At 46.2% G+C, this 15,208-nt stretch overlaps 1 protein-coding gene across 2 annotated transcripts in view; it reads left to right on the top strand.

Moving 5' to 3' along the window:
- Nucleotides 1-15,208, top strand: part of EMP2 (epithelial membrane protein 2) — a 55,171-nt gene that overhangs the window by 25,866 nt on the left and 14,097 nt on the right. For both annotated transcript variants that reach the window (XM_058433958.1, XM_032144863.2), the window contains exons 2-3: nt 9,464-9,596; nt 13,776-13,866. In XM_058433958.1, the coding sequence (XP_058289941.1) occupies nt 9,519-9,596; nt 13,776-13,866 (169 nt within the window). In that variant the 5' untranslated portion in view covers nt 9,464-9,518. The remainder of the gene's footprint in view (nt 1-9,463; nt 9,597-13,775; nt 13,867-15,208) is intronic.

Consider the following 15,208-nt stretch of genomic DNA (forward strand, 5'->3'; position numbering starts at 1 on the left):
ATGTTGGCCAGGCTGGTCTTGAACTCCTGGTCTCAAGCGATCCGCCTGCCTCGGCCTCCCAAAGTGCTGGGATTATAGCCGTGAGCCACTGCACCCAGCCTAAAGCATGGTTCTTTTTCAGGCCCTCTCTTAATTAGCCCAGTCATCCCTCAACCTCAGCGAATTGGCCAGTGCAGAGAGAGGTTACCTTCACAGATTCCCCCTGCCTGGTACGAAGCTCAGTTGGACACAAAGATGATTTGATACTGCCTTGTGCCCTCTCTGCTGATCTTAATTAGGCTGCTGCATGGTTTTCACCAGGCCCTAAGCATGTGAGAGGAAAGAGAGTCGTAGAAAAATGCCCTGTATTTGGAACTGGAAAACTAGTGAGTTCCAGTCCTGTGAATTTTGGCAAATCACCCAGAGCCATTAGGACCCTTGGTTTCTCATCTGTAAAATTGGGATAATGATACCTTGCTCTGCCAGCGTCATAAGATTGACATGAAAATCCCATGCAGGATGTGCTGTGTAAGCTGAAGCTTGACCTTTAGTCATGAGGAGTCTCATTTTCATGTGGCATGACCTCTATGGGCACACCTTCCCCAGGGATCTTCCTTATCGCCTACTTATCTTGGGGTTATGTTGAACCCCTGTGTCCTGCCTACCATTAGAAGTGAATTTGCTATCTTTCCTGAAAAGTACCACACATGGATTGCTTGTCCTACTTGTCCTGTGACAGCAGCAGTTGCTGAGGCCGCACCTGGCAGGCAGCAGGGAAAGGCAGAGTCAGGAGAGAGACTGGCTAGAGAATGTGCACTGCAAAGAATCAGGCCAACCACAGGCTTGTAACCAAAACCATACATTTGTTGCGTTTGGGGTTCTGCAACAGAAGACTTGAAATGATTAAAAAAAAAATTGGAAGGAACTGAAACAATATGGAAAATAGATGGAACCACAGAGAAGAAGGAAGGAAAGATGGAAGGAAGAAAAGAAGGAAGGAAACTAGAAATGCTAGGGGAAAAGTAGTTTTTCAAGGAAAAGTACAATCATAGTACACTATTTGGCTCTGTAGAGTACAATATTTATATAGCAATCATGTAAATGACAATTATTGATCTAACTGTAGACTGTATTGAGATGATGGAAGGAGGGAGATGGGGGGCAAATGATGGTGAAAAAGAGACACTTTTCCCTAAGCAGGAAGTTAATAATTAAGTTAACTAAGAAATAGAAGTGCATGAATATTGTTTGGAAATATGGAGACGGGAAGTAGAGTAGAAGCAGCTGAAAAGATTAAAAGTGATTGCTTTGGCGAGGTGTCGTGGCTCATGCCTGTAATCCCAGCACTTTGGGAGGCCAAGGCAGGTAGATCACCTGAGATTGGGAGTTCAAGACCAGCCTGACCAACATGGAGAAACTCCATCTCTGCTAAAAATACAGAATTAGCCAGGCATGGTGGCGCATCCCTGTAACCCATCTACTTGGGAGGCCGAGGCATGAGAATTGCTTAGACTCGGGAAGTAGAGGTTGTGGTGAGCTGAGATCGCTCCAATGCACTCCAGCCTGGGGAAAAAAACCAAAACTCCATCTAAAAAAAAAAAAAAAGTGACTGCTTCCAGGTTGTAGGACAGGGGTACGACAGAAGACTGTTTTTCACCATATGCCTTTTGGTTCTGTTATCTTCTTTAAAAAATCATTATTCTATGTAGATCAAAACATTTTTAAAAGAGAAGTTCTGCAAATCATAGGACTTTGATTTCTGCACAGAAACTGAACATTTCATCTAGTGCAGTCTCATACCTTCAGGTGGGTAAACGCCCAAACTCAGGTGGCCTTTTAGAATGTTCTGCTTGGCCCCTGAAGAAATTGAAGAAGGAAAAAAGCAGTTTGTATTCCACAGCGAAAGTTATGCTCCCAAGTGGCAGAGGCTTTTAGGGAACATCACTGACTCTTGAAAGATTGTCTTGGGCATTCTGAGGAGTATCCCACTGAGATAGGGTGATTGGAGTAGTAGCCAGGAGACCCTGGTCTAGTCCTGACCTTGTTCCTGCTTTGCTGTGAGATGGAGCAAGTCTTGGCCCTCCTTGGTTTCTGTTAATGCCTCTGGACAATAGGGCTTTGAGTTTTCCAAGGGCCTTTACAGCTCTACATTTCTAGAACTGGACAATGATAGCAAATAGCTGTCAGAGGGGGAGAGACAATAAACAACTGAACGAATAAGATGCTTTCAGACCGTGCAGTCCTCCAAAGAAAATAAACTAGGGGGGGATGGGCTAGATTATGCTGGAGGGGGTGTGGTTACTTTACATGGTATGCTCAGGGGTGCTTTTCTGGGGAGGTGATGTTTGAATTGAGACCTAGACAATGCCAGAGAGTCAGCTGAGGGTGAACGGAGAGACCGCTCCAGGGAACCGTGTTCAGGGGAACCGAGACAAGACTAGTTCCCCTAAAGCAGCAGAGCACTGAAGCCTGCAGGCACAAAGGCGGGCATAGGGGTTGGGGTGTGGTGGGGGAAGGAGATGGATCCGTATTTACTATTACATTTTTCGAAGGGAAAGTAACTTTTTGTGAATGTCAAGGATTAATTCCGATGCCACCTTGGGCTTGGTGGACCAGCCTTCATCCAACACACAGCCCCGGGAGCTGTTTGTTTGTTATTTCGTATCATCAGAGAGGGCAGGATGCAACATGGGTGTATGTAGTGGCAAGGAGACAGCACCACTTGGAAAAGCCCTGGGGAAGCTGGTCTCTAGGGACCAGAATTATATTTCTCTGGGGCAACTTATGTCAGGAGCCAAAGACATAACATCAAGGCTTCTCCACCCACTCACATAAATGCTTAAGAGTTGGTTCAGTGCTTGGTTGGGCAACGTGGCTCACGCCGGTAATTCTAGCGCTCTGGGAGGCCAAGGCTGGTGGATCACCTGAGGTTAGGAGGTCGAGACCAGCCTGGCCAACATAGTGAAACTCTGTCTTTACTAAAAATACAAATATTAGCTGGGCATGGTGGCACATACCTGTAATCCCAGCTACTCAGGAGGCTGAGGCAGGACAATCGCTTGAACTCGGGAGGTGGAGGTTGCAGTGAGCCGATATCACGCCACTGCACTCCAGCCTGGGTGACAGAGCGAGACTCCGTCTCGAAAAAAATAAAAATAAAAAAATAAAGAAAGAAAAGAAAAGAGAAACGTTTTGATACTGTCTGAAGACCCTCTGAAGATCAGGGCTGACACAGTATGAACAGTGTGCAGTATACATGGCAGTAAATTAAATTGTTTAAATCACAAGTAAAATAAATGCACATACCTTTGATTCAATGCCTTCACTATTAGGAATCTATCTTTAAATATATTAATGCAAGGTGTGCAAAGAAATAAGTGGAAGGTTGCTCGTTAGTGCCGTATGGAGCCGCAGAAAGTCTAGAAGCGACCTAAATGGCTACCAATAGGGACTTGTTAAGTAAATTGTAGTGTAGCCGCACAACGGAACACCAGGCAGCCATTCAAGGAATGAGGTGGATTCGCAGGCACAGGGAAAGAATGTTCTCTGAGGGATATTATTAGAAAAGCTAGGTTGGGGGATGGGGCTCAGACTTGTGGCCAAAGGAGCTTGCTGGAGCTCCCAGCTCCACACTCCTGTGCCCTACTAGCCTTTGGGCCCTCCAGCCAAAGAAAGTTGACTGGGGCTCGGTGGGAGCAGCCATGCCCGGGAGAAGGTGCGGGGAAGGGCAAAGCACTGCACCGGGGCCTGAATAAATGCACTCCACCAATCCAGAAAGCGGACAGTGGCGCTTCCTCCAATCAGGTGTGAAGAGATAAGTGAGGGGCGGGACAAGAGGCCGGGAGTGTTACTCTGGTACAGCTCACGCCACACGGAAACGTGGAGTGAAGAATAAGTGTTCTCCCAATAAGTATCTCTGGAAGGAGGCACAGGAAACTGAGAAGCGTGGTTGCCTCTAAGAGGGCAGTGGCTGACTGGCGTCGGGAATTGTGGCGCAGAAGAGGCTTATTTTGGTATAGAGATGCAGGAGTAAAGGGTTATTTTTATTCCCTCTTAAACATTCGGGGGATTTCCGCTTCTTCTGAATAACTTCCTCCAAAGCCTCGGGTGAAGTCACCAACAATGTCCTGGGTTCACAAGTCCCAAAATTGAGCTACCCCATTTTGGTTTTTAGTGGGGATCTGAATTCCAGATGTCATAGGAGACCTTTACTTGTCTGTTATTTTTCGGAGTGCCTAATGGTTGAAACCAACCTCTAGCTGCCATTTCCCTTACACTGTACTAGAAACCTTACTTGACTTCTCGTAAAAACGTATCCCTTTCTCTGTAGAAGCTTGTTCCTGATGTCTGAAATGTCCGACTGAAACCATTCCCAGAGCTTAAAGCAGTACCTCCCAGACATCAGCATTTGACAACCACCCTGAGGATTTCTACTGACACTGAGGACCACCTGTCCTTTTACTTACATAACATTTTCCCTAAATTGTTCACTTTTAAAGCTTCAGTAACTTGGTTTTAAAATACTTTATATCACTGCTATAAGTGGTGTTTCTTCCTTATAAAAAGAAAGAACGTTAAAAATAAATACAATAAACTCAGAATGATGTTATTAAATTCTAGCCACAAATACATTTTAACCAAAGATCTGCTTTCTCTTTTTGTCAAAAAGAAATTAGCAAGTATTGGAGACTGACTGGCACCAAACTGGGTCTTTTCCTTGGTGAACTCAGTAGGATTGGAATGGGAACTTTTTCACCATGTGGTTCAATGTTGCTTAATGCTCTATCAGTGCACTATCCAAAATCATGCCTTATAACATTTTAATTCCATCCTTTGGGAAACAATGGGTTAAAACCTTTTTTCTTTTTAATTATTATTTTCTAGAAAGTTTTAGTTACATGTCCATATGCATTTGTGTCATCCTAGCTGGACAGCATATGAAGCCATTATCACCCTGGAGTTAATGGCCCTGGTGAAGTTGGCATTTGGGCATTCCTGCTGGTGTTAAAGTAACAGGGCATTCAGCATGGTACATGAGCCCTTTTTCCCCCCAGGGTCAGAAATGCATCTATTAAGAAAAAAAAAAGGAATGCATCATTTTGGAGGCAGCAGCATATGATGGCAGCTAAGAATGACGCAGGCCTAAACAAAGGGGAATTTGTCTTTTTTGAAAGAATTAGAAGAATCTCTAAGCTGATTCATTGGGTCCTTCTAATTGGTGATGCACAGAATCACAGCCAGGACCTCTCAACTGAGTTCTGCAGCCATACAGCTCCTGGCTCATTGTTAATGCGTCCTAGGTCTCAAGGAGTGGACCCTGTATGAGCCCATGAGCCTTGATCCATTCCGTGGGGGGATAATGCGGGTGAGAGTGAGCATGGTTGGAGAGGAGAGCTGGCAGTGAAAAGGTGGAGGGTTTGTGCAGTCCGTGCTTGTCCACTAGAGGAGGGGAATAGTTGATACCAGAAAAAGGCCTTTTAAAATGATCCTATTTCACGCTGGGGATGGTGGCTCACATCTGTAATCCCAGCACTTTGGGAGACCAAGGCAGGCAGATCACATGAGGTCAAGGGTTTGAGACCAGCCTGGCCAACACGGTGAAACTCCGTCTCTACTAAAAATGCAAAAATTAGCCAGGCATAGTAGCACGTGCCTGTAGTCCCAGCTACTGGGGAAGCTGAGGCAAAAGAATCGCTTGAACTCGGGAGGCAGAGGTTGCAGTGAGCCGAGATTGTGCCACTGCACTCCAGCCTGGGCAACAGAGCAAGACTCTGTCTCAAAAACAAACAAACAAAAATCCTGTTTCAGAAATATCAGCGAATGCTTAAACTCTGAGTGAAAGTTTCATGAGAGAGGATCTTTACATTATCTCAAAATACCTTCCCACATATGCCACAACATGGATGGACCTTTGAAACACTATGCTAAATGAAAGAAGACAGACACAAAAGGCCACACTATTGTATGATTCCAACGATATGAAATATCTAAAATAGACAAATCCATAGGAACAGAAAATATATTATTTGTTGCTGGGGGTTAGGGGGAAAGGAGAATAGGGAATAACTGCTTAGTGAGTACAGAATTTACTTTGGGGGTGATGAAATGTTCTAGAACTGGGTAGTGGTGATGGATATACAATATTGGGAATGTAGTGTGTCTCATTTACACTAATAGTAAGTTGTATGTGTATTTTATCAAATATCACTTCTACAATTTTTTTTTTTTTTTTTTTTTTTTTGAGATGGAATCTTTCTCTGTCACCCAGGCTGGAGTGCAGTGGCATGATCTCGGCGCAGTGCAACCTCTGCCTTCTGGGTTCAAGTGATTCTCCTGCCTCAGCCTCCCGAGTACCTGGAATTACAGGTGCCCACCAGCACACCCAGCTAATTTTTGTATTTTTAGTAGAGACAGGGTTTCACTATGTTGGCCAGGCTGGTCTCGAACTCCTGACCTTAGGTGATCCACCCACCTCCACCTCCCAAAGTGCCAGGATTACAAGCATGAGGCACCATGCCCAGCCTTACAAAGTATTTTTTAATTACAAAGGGGAAATGTACAGTGAAAGAATCTGGCAGAACACAACCCAGTGATCAAAGTTAGCATCACCAATGATGGGACAAACTGGCATACTGCACCTCCTGGTGGGATCCATTGAGGACACATGGCTCATATGCCATTCCTGCTTAAAAAATATAACCTGGATCAAATCATCAGGAAACATCAAACACAAATTTGAGAGACATTCTACAAAATAAGTGGTCAATGTTCTTAAATAATATCAATGTTATGAAAAAGACAGGCCTGAGGAAGTGTCCCAGATTAAAGGGGACTAAAGAGACTTGAAACTAAAATGCAGTGTATCATCTTGGATTGGATCCTGGGGCAGTAAAAAGAAAGCCATGTAGAACATTATTGGGATAATTGGGGAAATTTGACTATGGACTGTAGATATGATATATTATATCACGTTAAATTTCTCCATCGTGATCATCATAGTGTGGTTATATAAGAAAATGTCCAACCAGGGGCGGTGGCTGACGCGTGTAATCCCAGCACTTTGGGAGGCCAAGGCAGGTGGATCACCTGAGATCAGGAGTTCGAGACCAGCCTGGCCAACATAGTGAAACCCTGTCTCTACTAAAAATCCAAAAATTAGCTGGGCGTGGTGGCACGTGCCTGTAGTCTCAGCTACTTGGGAGGCTGAGGCAGGAGAATCACTTGAACCTGGGAGGCAGAGGTTGCAGTGAGCTGAGATCGCGCCACTGTATTCCAGCCTGGGCGACAGAGCGAGACTCTCTCAAAAAAAAAAAAGAAAAGAAAAGAAAAGAAAGAAAATGTCCTTGTTTTTCAGAAATACACACTAAAGCACTTATATGGTTTAGGCAACTTACTTGCAAGTGGTTCAGAGAGAGAGAGAGAGAGTGTGTGTGTGTGTGTGTGTGTGTGTGTGTGTGTGTGCATTAATCCATTTAAAACTGGGGCTACAATTTCATACCAGTGAACAGGTCTGATGTGCACTGTACTTCAAAACATGAAACTACAAATTAGTTTTTTTCCAAACAATGTAGTAACTATCTGGTCACAAATTATGGGAATAAAAGAAGAATGAACCAAGTGTTGATATTAGGAGGTTGCATCTTCCAACCAGATCATTTGATGTGACGTCTTCTCTTGACATTTGAGTTTTGTTGACCAAGATGATGGTTATAAAATACTCAAAGATTTTATCAATTTTCCCCAGTGTGACTTTTAATTGTTTGATAGTTAAAGCATTCTTTTGAATGCTTGTTCCTCATTTATTGGGAACTTGTCCAGCTCAGACAAGTTCTCATGTATTCATGCCCTCAGTGGCTTTTCATCTGATCTCCCATGACATTTTTATCAACTTTGGACAACTGTAGTTCTGTTGTAAGACTTCCAATTTCACTTTGCAGTTGCTTCCTGTTGTATGTCACTCAAACTGTCCTGCCAAAGTAAAGCATTACCCTGAAATCTCAGTGGTTTAACGTCCAGAGGCTTATTAATTCCCCAATCATAATATCTGTCCAAGGTGTGAGGCTTCAACCTACTATGGCTGCACCATCCCCAGCTACCTCCTTAGGGAGAGGGAGCATGGAGAACTCATACCTGCTGTCTTCTGCATCAGCCTGGAAATGGCCATGTCATGCAGTTCAGACCCATTGGTTAGAATTAGTCAGGAGTACCTGCTCTCCTCTTCATCAGCCCGGAAATGGCCATGTCATGCAGTTCTGGCCTATTAGTCACGAGTTCCCCACCTAGCTGCAAGGGAGTCCAGGAAATATAGTCTTCCTGTGTGATCAGAGAGGGGAAAATGAAATGGCAGCTGTCTGCCACATGTTGTATTTTTTTGGGGTCCAGTGTTGTTCAAATGGGAATATATATTAAGAAGAACGGTGTATGAGTGGGTATTTGTTTTATTTTATTTTATTTTTATTTTTATTTCTTTGAGATGGGGTCTTGCTGTGTCACCCAGGCTAGCGTGCAGTGGTGAGACCATGGTTTATTGCAGCCTCCACCTCCTGGGCTCAAGCAATCCTTTTGCCTTAGTTTACCAAGTAGCTGGGACCACAGGCACATGCCGCAACACTAGGCTAGTTTTTCAAATGTTTTGTAGAGATGGAGTTTTGCTCTGTTGCCCAAGCTGGTCTCAAACTCCTGGGCTTCATTAACATCCTCTTGCCTTGGCCTCCCAAAGTGGTGAGATTACAGGCATGAGCCACCATGCCCAGCTGGGGATTAACTTTATGAATGGTCAGATCATTAGGCAATATTTCTGTACTGTGATCACTTTTGCTTGTTATGAAGTAGGGGCTCTGATCAGGAATCCTCAGACAATGAGCTTCTGGGTGTGGGGAATCAGGAACAGCATCTTAGCACACAGAGAGCCACTCCTTCCTGCCCAAGACGCGTGATGCTTTTCTGAGTTAGGTATTCTAATGAGTCCTCACCCTCCTCCTCCACAAGGAATATTTGGCATCTGGATGTGACAGCAGACAGCTCCTCTCATGCCAGACTTTTGTCCAGTAAAGTCTCCAGGCGAGTAAAGATGGGGAGCACTGTTTTTGCTTTTCTAAGACCCCATGAAATGTTGCCTTTTCTTTTTAACAGACAGAGCCTTGCTTTGTTGCCCAGGCTGGAGTGCAGTGGCGCAATTATGGCTCACTGCATCCTCAACCTCCCAGGCTCAAGCAATCTTCCCACCTCAGCCTCCTAAGTAGCTGGGCCTGCAGGTATGACTACCACGCCCAGCTAATTTTCTTTTATTGTTTTTAGAGACAGTGTCTTACTGTGTTGCCTGGGCTGGTCTCAGTCTCCTGGGCTCAAGAATCTTCCTGCCTTCTCCCAAAGTTCCAGGATTATAGGCATGATCTACCACGCCCAGCTAAAAGGTGTTTATTTTTTATTGTAATTTTATTTTGTCATTGACAGATTTTGAATTTCTCTTTCTTACCCTCTTCAGCACATCCTGCTCTGGGCTTTAAACGTGACCCCTTGCCTCGCCCTGCCCTGTGAAAATGTTGGTGCTTCTTGCTTTCATCATCGCCTTCCACATCACCTCTGCAGCCTTGCTGTTCGTTGCCACCATCGACAATGTAAGTTTCCTTTCCTGCCACTCACGCAGAACCCCGGGTCCTGGAGTCAATAGAGGTGGGTTGTATTGGTCTGTTCTCATGCTGCTAATAAAGGCATACCAGAGACTGGGTAATTTATAAAGAAAATGAGGTCTAATGGACTCACAATTCCACGTGTCTGGGAGGCCTCTGCAGAAGGCAAAGGAGGAGCAAAGCCACGTCTTACATGGCGGCAGGCAAGAGAGCGTGTGCAGGGAAACTGCCCTTTATAAAACCGTCAGATCTTGTGAGACTTACTCACTATCACCAGAACAGTATGGGAAAAACTCACCCCCATGATTCAGTTACCTCCCACCGGGTCCCTCCCATGACATGTGGGAATTATGGGAATACAATTCAAGATCAGAGTGGGGTCACAGCCAAACCATATCACAGGTTGAGAACCCTGCCAAGGTTCAACCACGATTCGGGGTTGTCCTCCCTGCGAAGGCACACCCATCTTCTGACCCAAGGGCTGAGGACTCTTGGCCTAAATGTGAAGGTTCAGGCCGTCCCATGTTCAGGTTTTGGTGGCAGGTCCTGGCAGGCAGGGCCGTTTGTCCTCCCATCCGTGCTTCTTTCATAGAGCCTGGCTCTAGGAAGCCCTTTGAGGATGTTGTGTGACTTCAGCTTTCCTCTAGACCAGAGTCCTCAACTTGCCACTATTGTCATTTTGGGCTGGATAACCCTTTGTTATGGAGGCCTCCCTGTGCATTGTGGGAAGTTCAGCAACGTGTCTGGCCTTATCCACTAGATGCAGTAGCACCCCCACCCCTGGTTATGACAATCCAAAATATCTTCAGACATTGTCAAATGTCCTGTGGAGAACAAAATCACCCTCTGTTGGGGACTGCTGCTCTAGATCTTCCAGGTGACCCATGTCAGGTGGCCTCTGCCCCCAACCCCTGACACCTCCTTATCAACCAGGGTCCCTTGTTGCTAGCCCACCCGGCCATGTCCTCCCCAGCAGAGCTCATGCATGGAACTTTCCAGACTCTTCCTATGCCCCTATGAAAAATTTAATGTTTTCCTTTAGTATCCAGCTTGCAGCCGTATGGCAGGAATGTATTGGATAAATAACCTCTTGGCATAGGTTAATATCCCTCCAAGCAGGGAGTGACATCAGGGAAGCTTCTTAATAGCCTATACGCTGTTCCAAAGACCTGGCTTCCATCCTGCTCATTTTAGACGGCAGATATAATTAAAGGGCAGAAACATTGCTCAGAAAGCCAAAAAGTACACCATACGAGTGGTCACCAACTTTGTCTACATATACGGCTCCTGTTGATGAATCATCGTGACAGTAATAACATAAATGATAACACTTGTCACTTAGCGATCACTGTGGCCCTTTTATGCATGTCATCTCATGTGATCCCCACCCCAACTGTACCAGGTAGGACACCAACATCTCCTTGCACTGGGTTACAGGTGAAGGAACTGAGCCTCAGGGCCATTTGGGCACTTGGCAGAGTTTACAGTGCAGTAAGCAGCAGAGCCAGGATTTGAGCCATTGCAGAGGCTGCTGGTCCTGGAGCCTGTCAGGGGAGATGAGCACAGTAATCGCATTTGGGTTCTGGAGCTTCTTGCTGAGCTGCTGTGAGTGGCCTGGGCAGGGACCACGTTGATGCTATGGATTATAGCAGTGGTCCCCAACCTTTTTGGCACCAGGGACCGGTTTCATGGAAGACAATTTTTCTACAGATTGGGGAGGGGGCATTGCAGGGGGATGGTTTCAGAATGATTCAGGTGCATTATATTTATTGTGCACTTTATTATTATTACATTGTAATATATAATGAAATAATTATACAACTCGTCATAATGTGGAATCAGTGGGAGCCCTGAGCTTGTTGTTCTGGACTAGATGGTCCCATCTGGGGGTGATGGGAGACAGTGACAGATCATCAGGCATTAGAGTCTCATAAGGAGTGTGCAGCCTGGATCCCTGGCATGCACAGTTCACAATAAGGTTGACACTCCTATAAGAATCTAATGCCCCTGGTGACCTGACAGGAGGCAGATCTCAGGCAGTAATGTGAGTGATGGGGAGCAGCTGTAAATACAGATGAAGCTGCCTTCACTGGCTGCTCACCTTCTGCTGCGTGGTCTGGTTCCTAACAGGCCACAGAGACAGGTACCAGTCAATGGCCCATGGGTTGGGGAACCCTGGATTATAGTATTTGGACCCACCATTCCAGGAGGTTACTGTGAAATAAATGGGACTGAATGTTCTTTTAGAATCTCCTTTTTCTATTTCTTCCCATCTAGTCCTTTGGGATCCTGAAAAGGTCCCAGTGAAAAGGACAGACAGACATTAGGGGCAGGAAAACCATCAGCCTTAGTGAATCGTATCCAGCACCCCCAGGGCATGTATATTATCATGGCACATACCGCGAAGACGCAGATGGACTTTTTGTCCATCAGTGAGTCTGAGGGTATTCATTATGCGTTTGGAATTGTGCTTGGCAACTGGAAAGTAGAAGGAAGGCCATCTTGGGCAGTGGGGGAAGGGCAGCAGCCACCAAAGCACAGAGGGAAATGAATGCCTTTGGCTGAAGACAGGAGAATCTTGTCTGGTCATCCCATCCATTGCAGTGTTTGTTTGTTTGTGACAGGGTCTCTCTCTGTCACCCAGGCTGGAGTGTAATGTTGCGATCACAGCTCACTGCAGCCTCTACTGCCCAGGCTCAAGTGATCCTCCCACCTCAGACTCCTGAGTAGCTGGGACTACAGTCACACACCACCATGCCTGACTAATTTTTTGTATTTTTTTGTAGAGTTGGGTTGCCCTAGCTGGTCTCAAACTCCTGGGCTCAAGCAATCCTCCCACCTCGGCTTCCCAAAGTACTGAAATTATAGGCATGAGCCACCATGCCCAGCCCTGACTGCTATTATTTCCACCAACTCAGCCTCATCTTTTCTCCCATACTCTCTGAGGGCCTGGACCACCTCTTATCCTTTGGGAGAAAGTAGCAGAGCATCACCTGGAGCCAGTTAGAAATGTAGAATCCTGGCCGGGCGCAGTGGCTCACGCCTGTAATCCCAGCACTTTGGGAGGCCAAGGCAGGTGGATCACCTGAGGTCAGAAGCTCTAGACTAGCCTGACCAACATGGCGAAACCCTGTCTCTACTAAAAATATAAAAATTAGCCAGGTGTGGTGGTGCATGCCTCTAAATCCCAGCTACTCGTGAGACTGAGGCAGGAGAATTGCTTGAACCCAATATGGGAGGGTCACAGTGAGCCAAGATCATGCATCGCACTCCAGCCTGGGCAACAAGAGTGAAACTCTGTCTCAAAAAAAAACAAAAAAAGAAAAAAAAGAAGAAATGTAGAATCCTGGCTGGGCACAGTGGCTTATGCTTGTAATCCCAGCACTGTGGGAGGCTGAAGTGGGCAGATCACCTGAGGTCAGGAGTTCAAGACAGGCCTGACAGCATAGTAAACCCTGACTCTACAAAAAAATACAAAAATTAGTCAGGCGTGGTGATGTGCACCTGTAGTCCCAGGTACTCAGGAGGCTGAGGTGGGAGGATTACTCGAGCCCAAGAGATGGAGGCTGCAGTGAGCCAAGACTGTGTCACTGCCCTCCAGCCTCGACGACAGAGCAAGACCCTGGCTCAAAAAAATAAATAAATAGAAAAGGAAGAAATACAGAATCCCAGTCCCCACCCCAGACCTCCTGAATCAGTCTGCATTAGAATAAGCTCCCCAGGCAATGCTCACATGCGCTGTAGTTTGAGAATCTCGGAAGCCCACCATGCCACCTGCCTAATTAGCAGTCAGTCTTTGCATCATGAACGGACAGCCTCGGCCGGGCGCGGTGGCTCATGCCTGTAATCCCAGCACTTTGGGAGGCCGAGGCAGGTGGATCACCAGGTCAGGAGATCGAGACCACCCTGGCTAACATGGTGAAACCCCGTCTCTACTAAAAACAAAAAAATTAGCAGGGCATGGTGGCGGGCTCCTGTAGTCCCAGCTACTCGGGAGGCTGAGGCAGGAGAATGGCATCAACCCAGGAGGCGGAGCTTGCAGTGAGCCGAGATCGCGCCACTGCACTCCAGCCTGGGCGACAGAGCCAGACTCCGTCTCAAAAAAAAGAAAAAAAAAAAAAAAAAAGAACGGACAAACTTTCTCTCTATTTCCATTTTGTGTTACAGGCGTGGTGGGTAGGAGATGAGTTTTTTGCAGATGTCTGGAGAATATGTATCAACAACACGAATTGTACAGAAATCAATGACAGCTTTCAAGGTAAGTGTGAATGAAGGAAGCTGACTGAGAAGCACTGAAGGAGGAAGGAACGGTCAGAAGTGAGGTTTCGGGTTCTCCGCCTCCGCACCCTCTCCTCCGCTCGCTGCGTACTCCGGTGGGCCTGGCCGCGTTTGCTCAGTGTGTGCTGCAGTGGAGGACGGCACAAGCTGGACGTGCCAGGGGTGTGGAGAAGCCGGAGGCTGGAGGGAGACCAACTCCAGCTAAGTTGGACCTCGTGCCTTCTCTTCTCTGTCTCTTGGCACAGCCGAGTTTCCCTTTCTCACCCTTTCTCCAGCTTCAGCTCTCATCTAGAATTTTCTCTTCCCTTCTTTTTTTATCCAAGCCTCGCCTCTAAATGGGCTCAGAGACCATAATTTATTCTCCAGTCACTTTTCCCCATCCAGCGGTAAGAAATCCGAGATCTGGCGGGGCGCAGTGGCTCATGCCTGTAATCTCAGCACTTTGGGAGGCAGAGGCGGATGGATCACTTGAGGTCGGGAGTTTGAGACCAGCCTGGTCAATATGGCGAAACCCCATCTTTACTAAAAATACAAAAATTAGCTGGGCCTGGTGGTGCATGCCTGTAATCCCGGCTGCTGAGGAGGCTGAAGCAAGAGAATTGCTTGAATCCCGGAGGTGGAGGTTGCGGTGAGCTGAGATCACGCCACTGCACTCCACCCTGGGTGACAGAGTGAGACCCTGTCTCAAAAACAAACAAACAAAAATCCAAGATCTGGCTTCCCTTCCTAGACGAGCTGTGTAGCCTTGCATTGGGCAGGTCAATTTCAACATCCTCCACTGTAGAACAGAAGTAATAATGATGCCTTTGCTGTGCCCACCTCTTCAATGAGCTAAATACATGAAAAGGCTTTGAAATACAGAAAATCCCGTTCAAAAACTGCTGACAACTGTTTTTCACTATGAAGTGAACGGTTCTGTTTTTCCTCATATAACTCATGAAATAGATACTTTGGGATCCCAGTTGCCTGATAAAATACCGTATACCTGGTTAAATTAGAGATTTCAGATAAACAGTAAGTACTTTTTTTTAGTATGACTATGGCCCAGATATTAATATAACATGGGACATACTTATGCTAAAAAATATTTGGTTTTGTTGGGTAGGGGGGAGGGTTTAGTTTTTTGGGTTTTGTTTGTTTGTTTGTTTGTTTTTGAGACAGGGTCTCACTCTGTCACCCAGGCTGGAGTGCAGTGGTGCAATCACGACTCACTGCAGCCTTGACCTCCCGGGCTCAAGTGATCCTCCCATCTCAGCCTCTCAAGTAGCTGGGACTACAGGCACTCACCACCATGCCCAGCTAATTTTTGTAATTTTTGTAGA

Source organism: Hylobates moloch, unplaced genomic scaffold (assembly GCF_009828535.3).
Source record: "Hylobates moloch isolate HMO894 unplaced genomic scaffold, HMol_V3 SCAFFOLD_23, whole genome shotgun sequence".
Lineage (NCBI taxonomy): Eukaryota > Metazoa > Chordata > Mammalia > Primates > Hylobatidae > Hylobates > Hylobates moloch.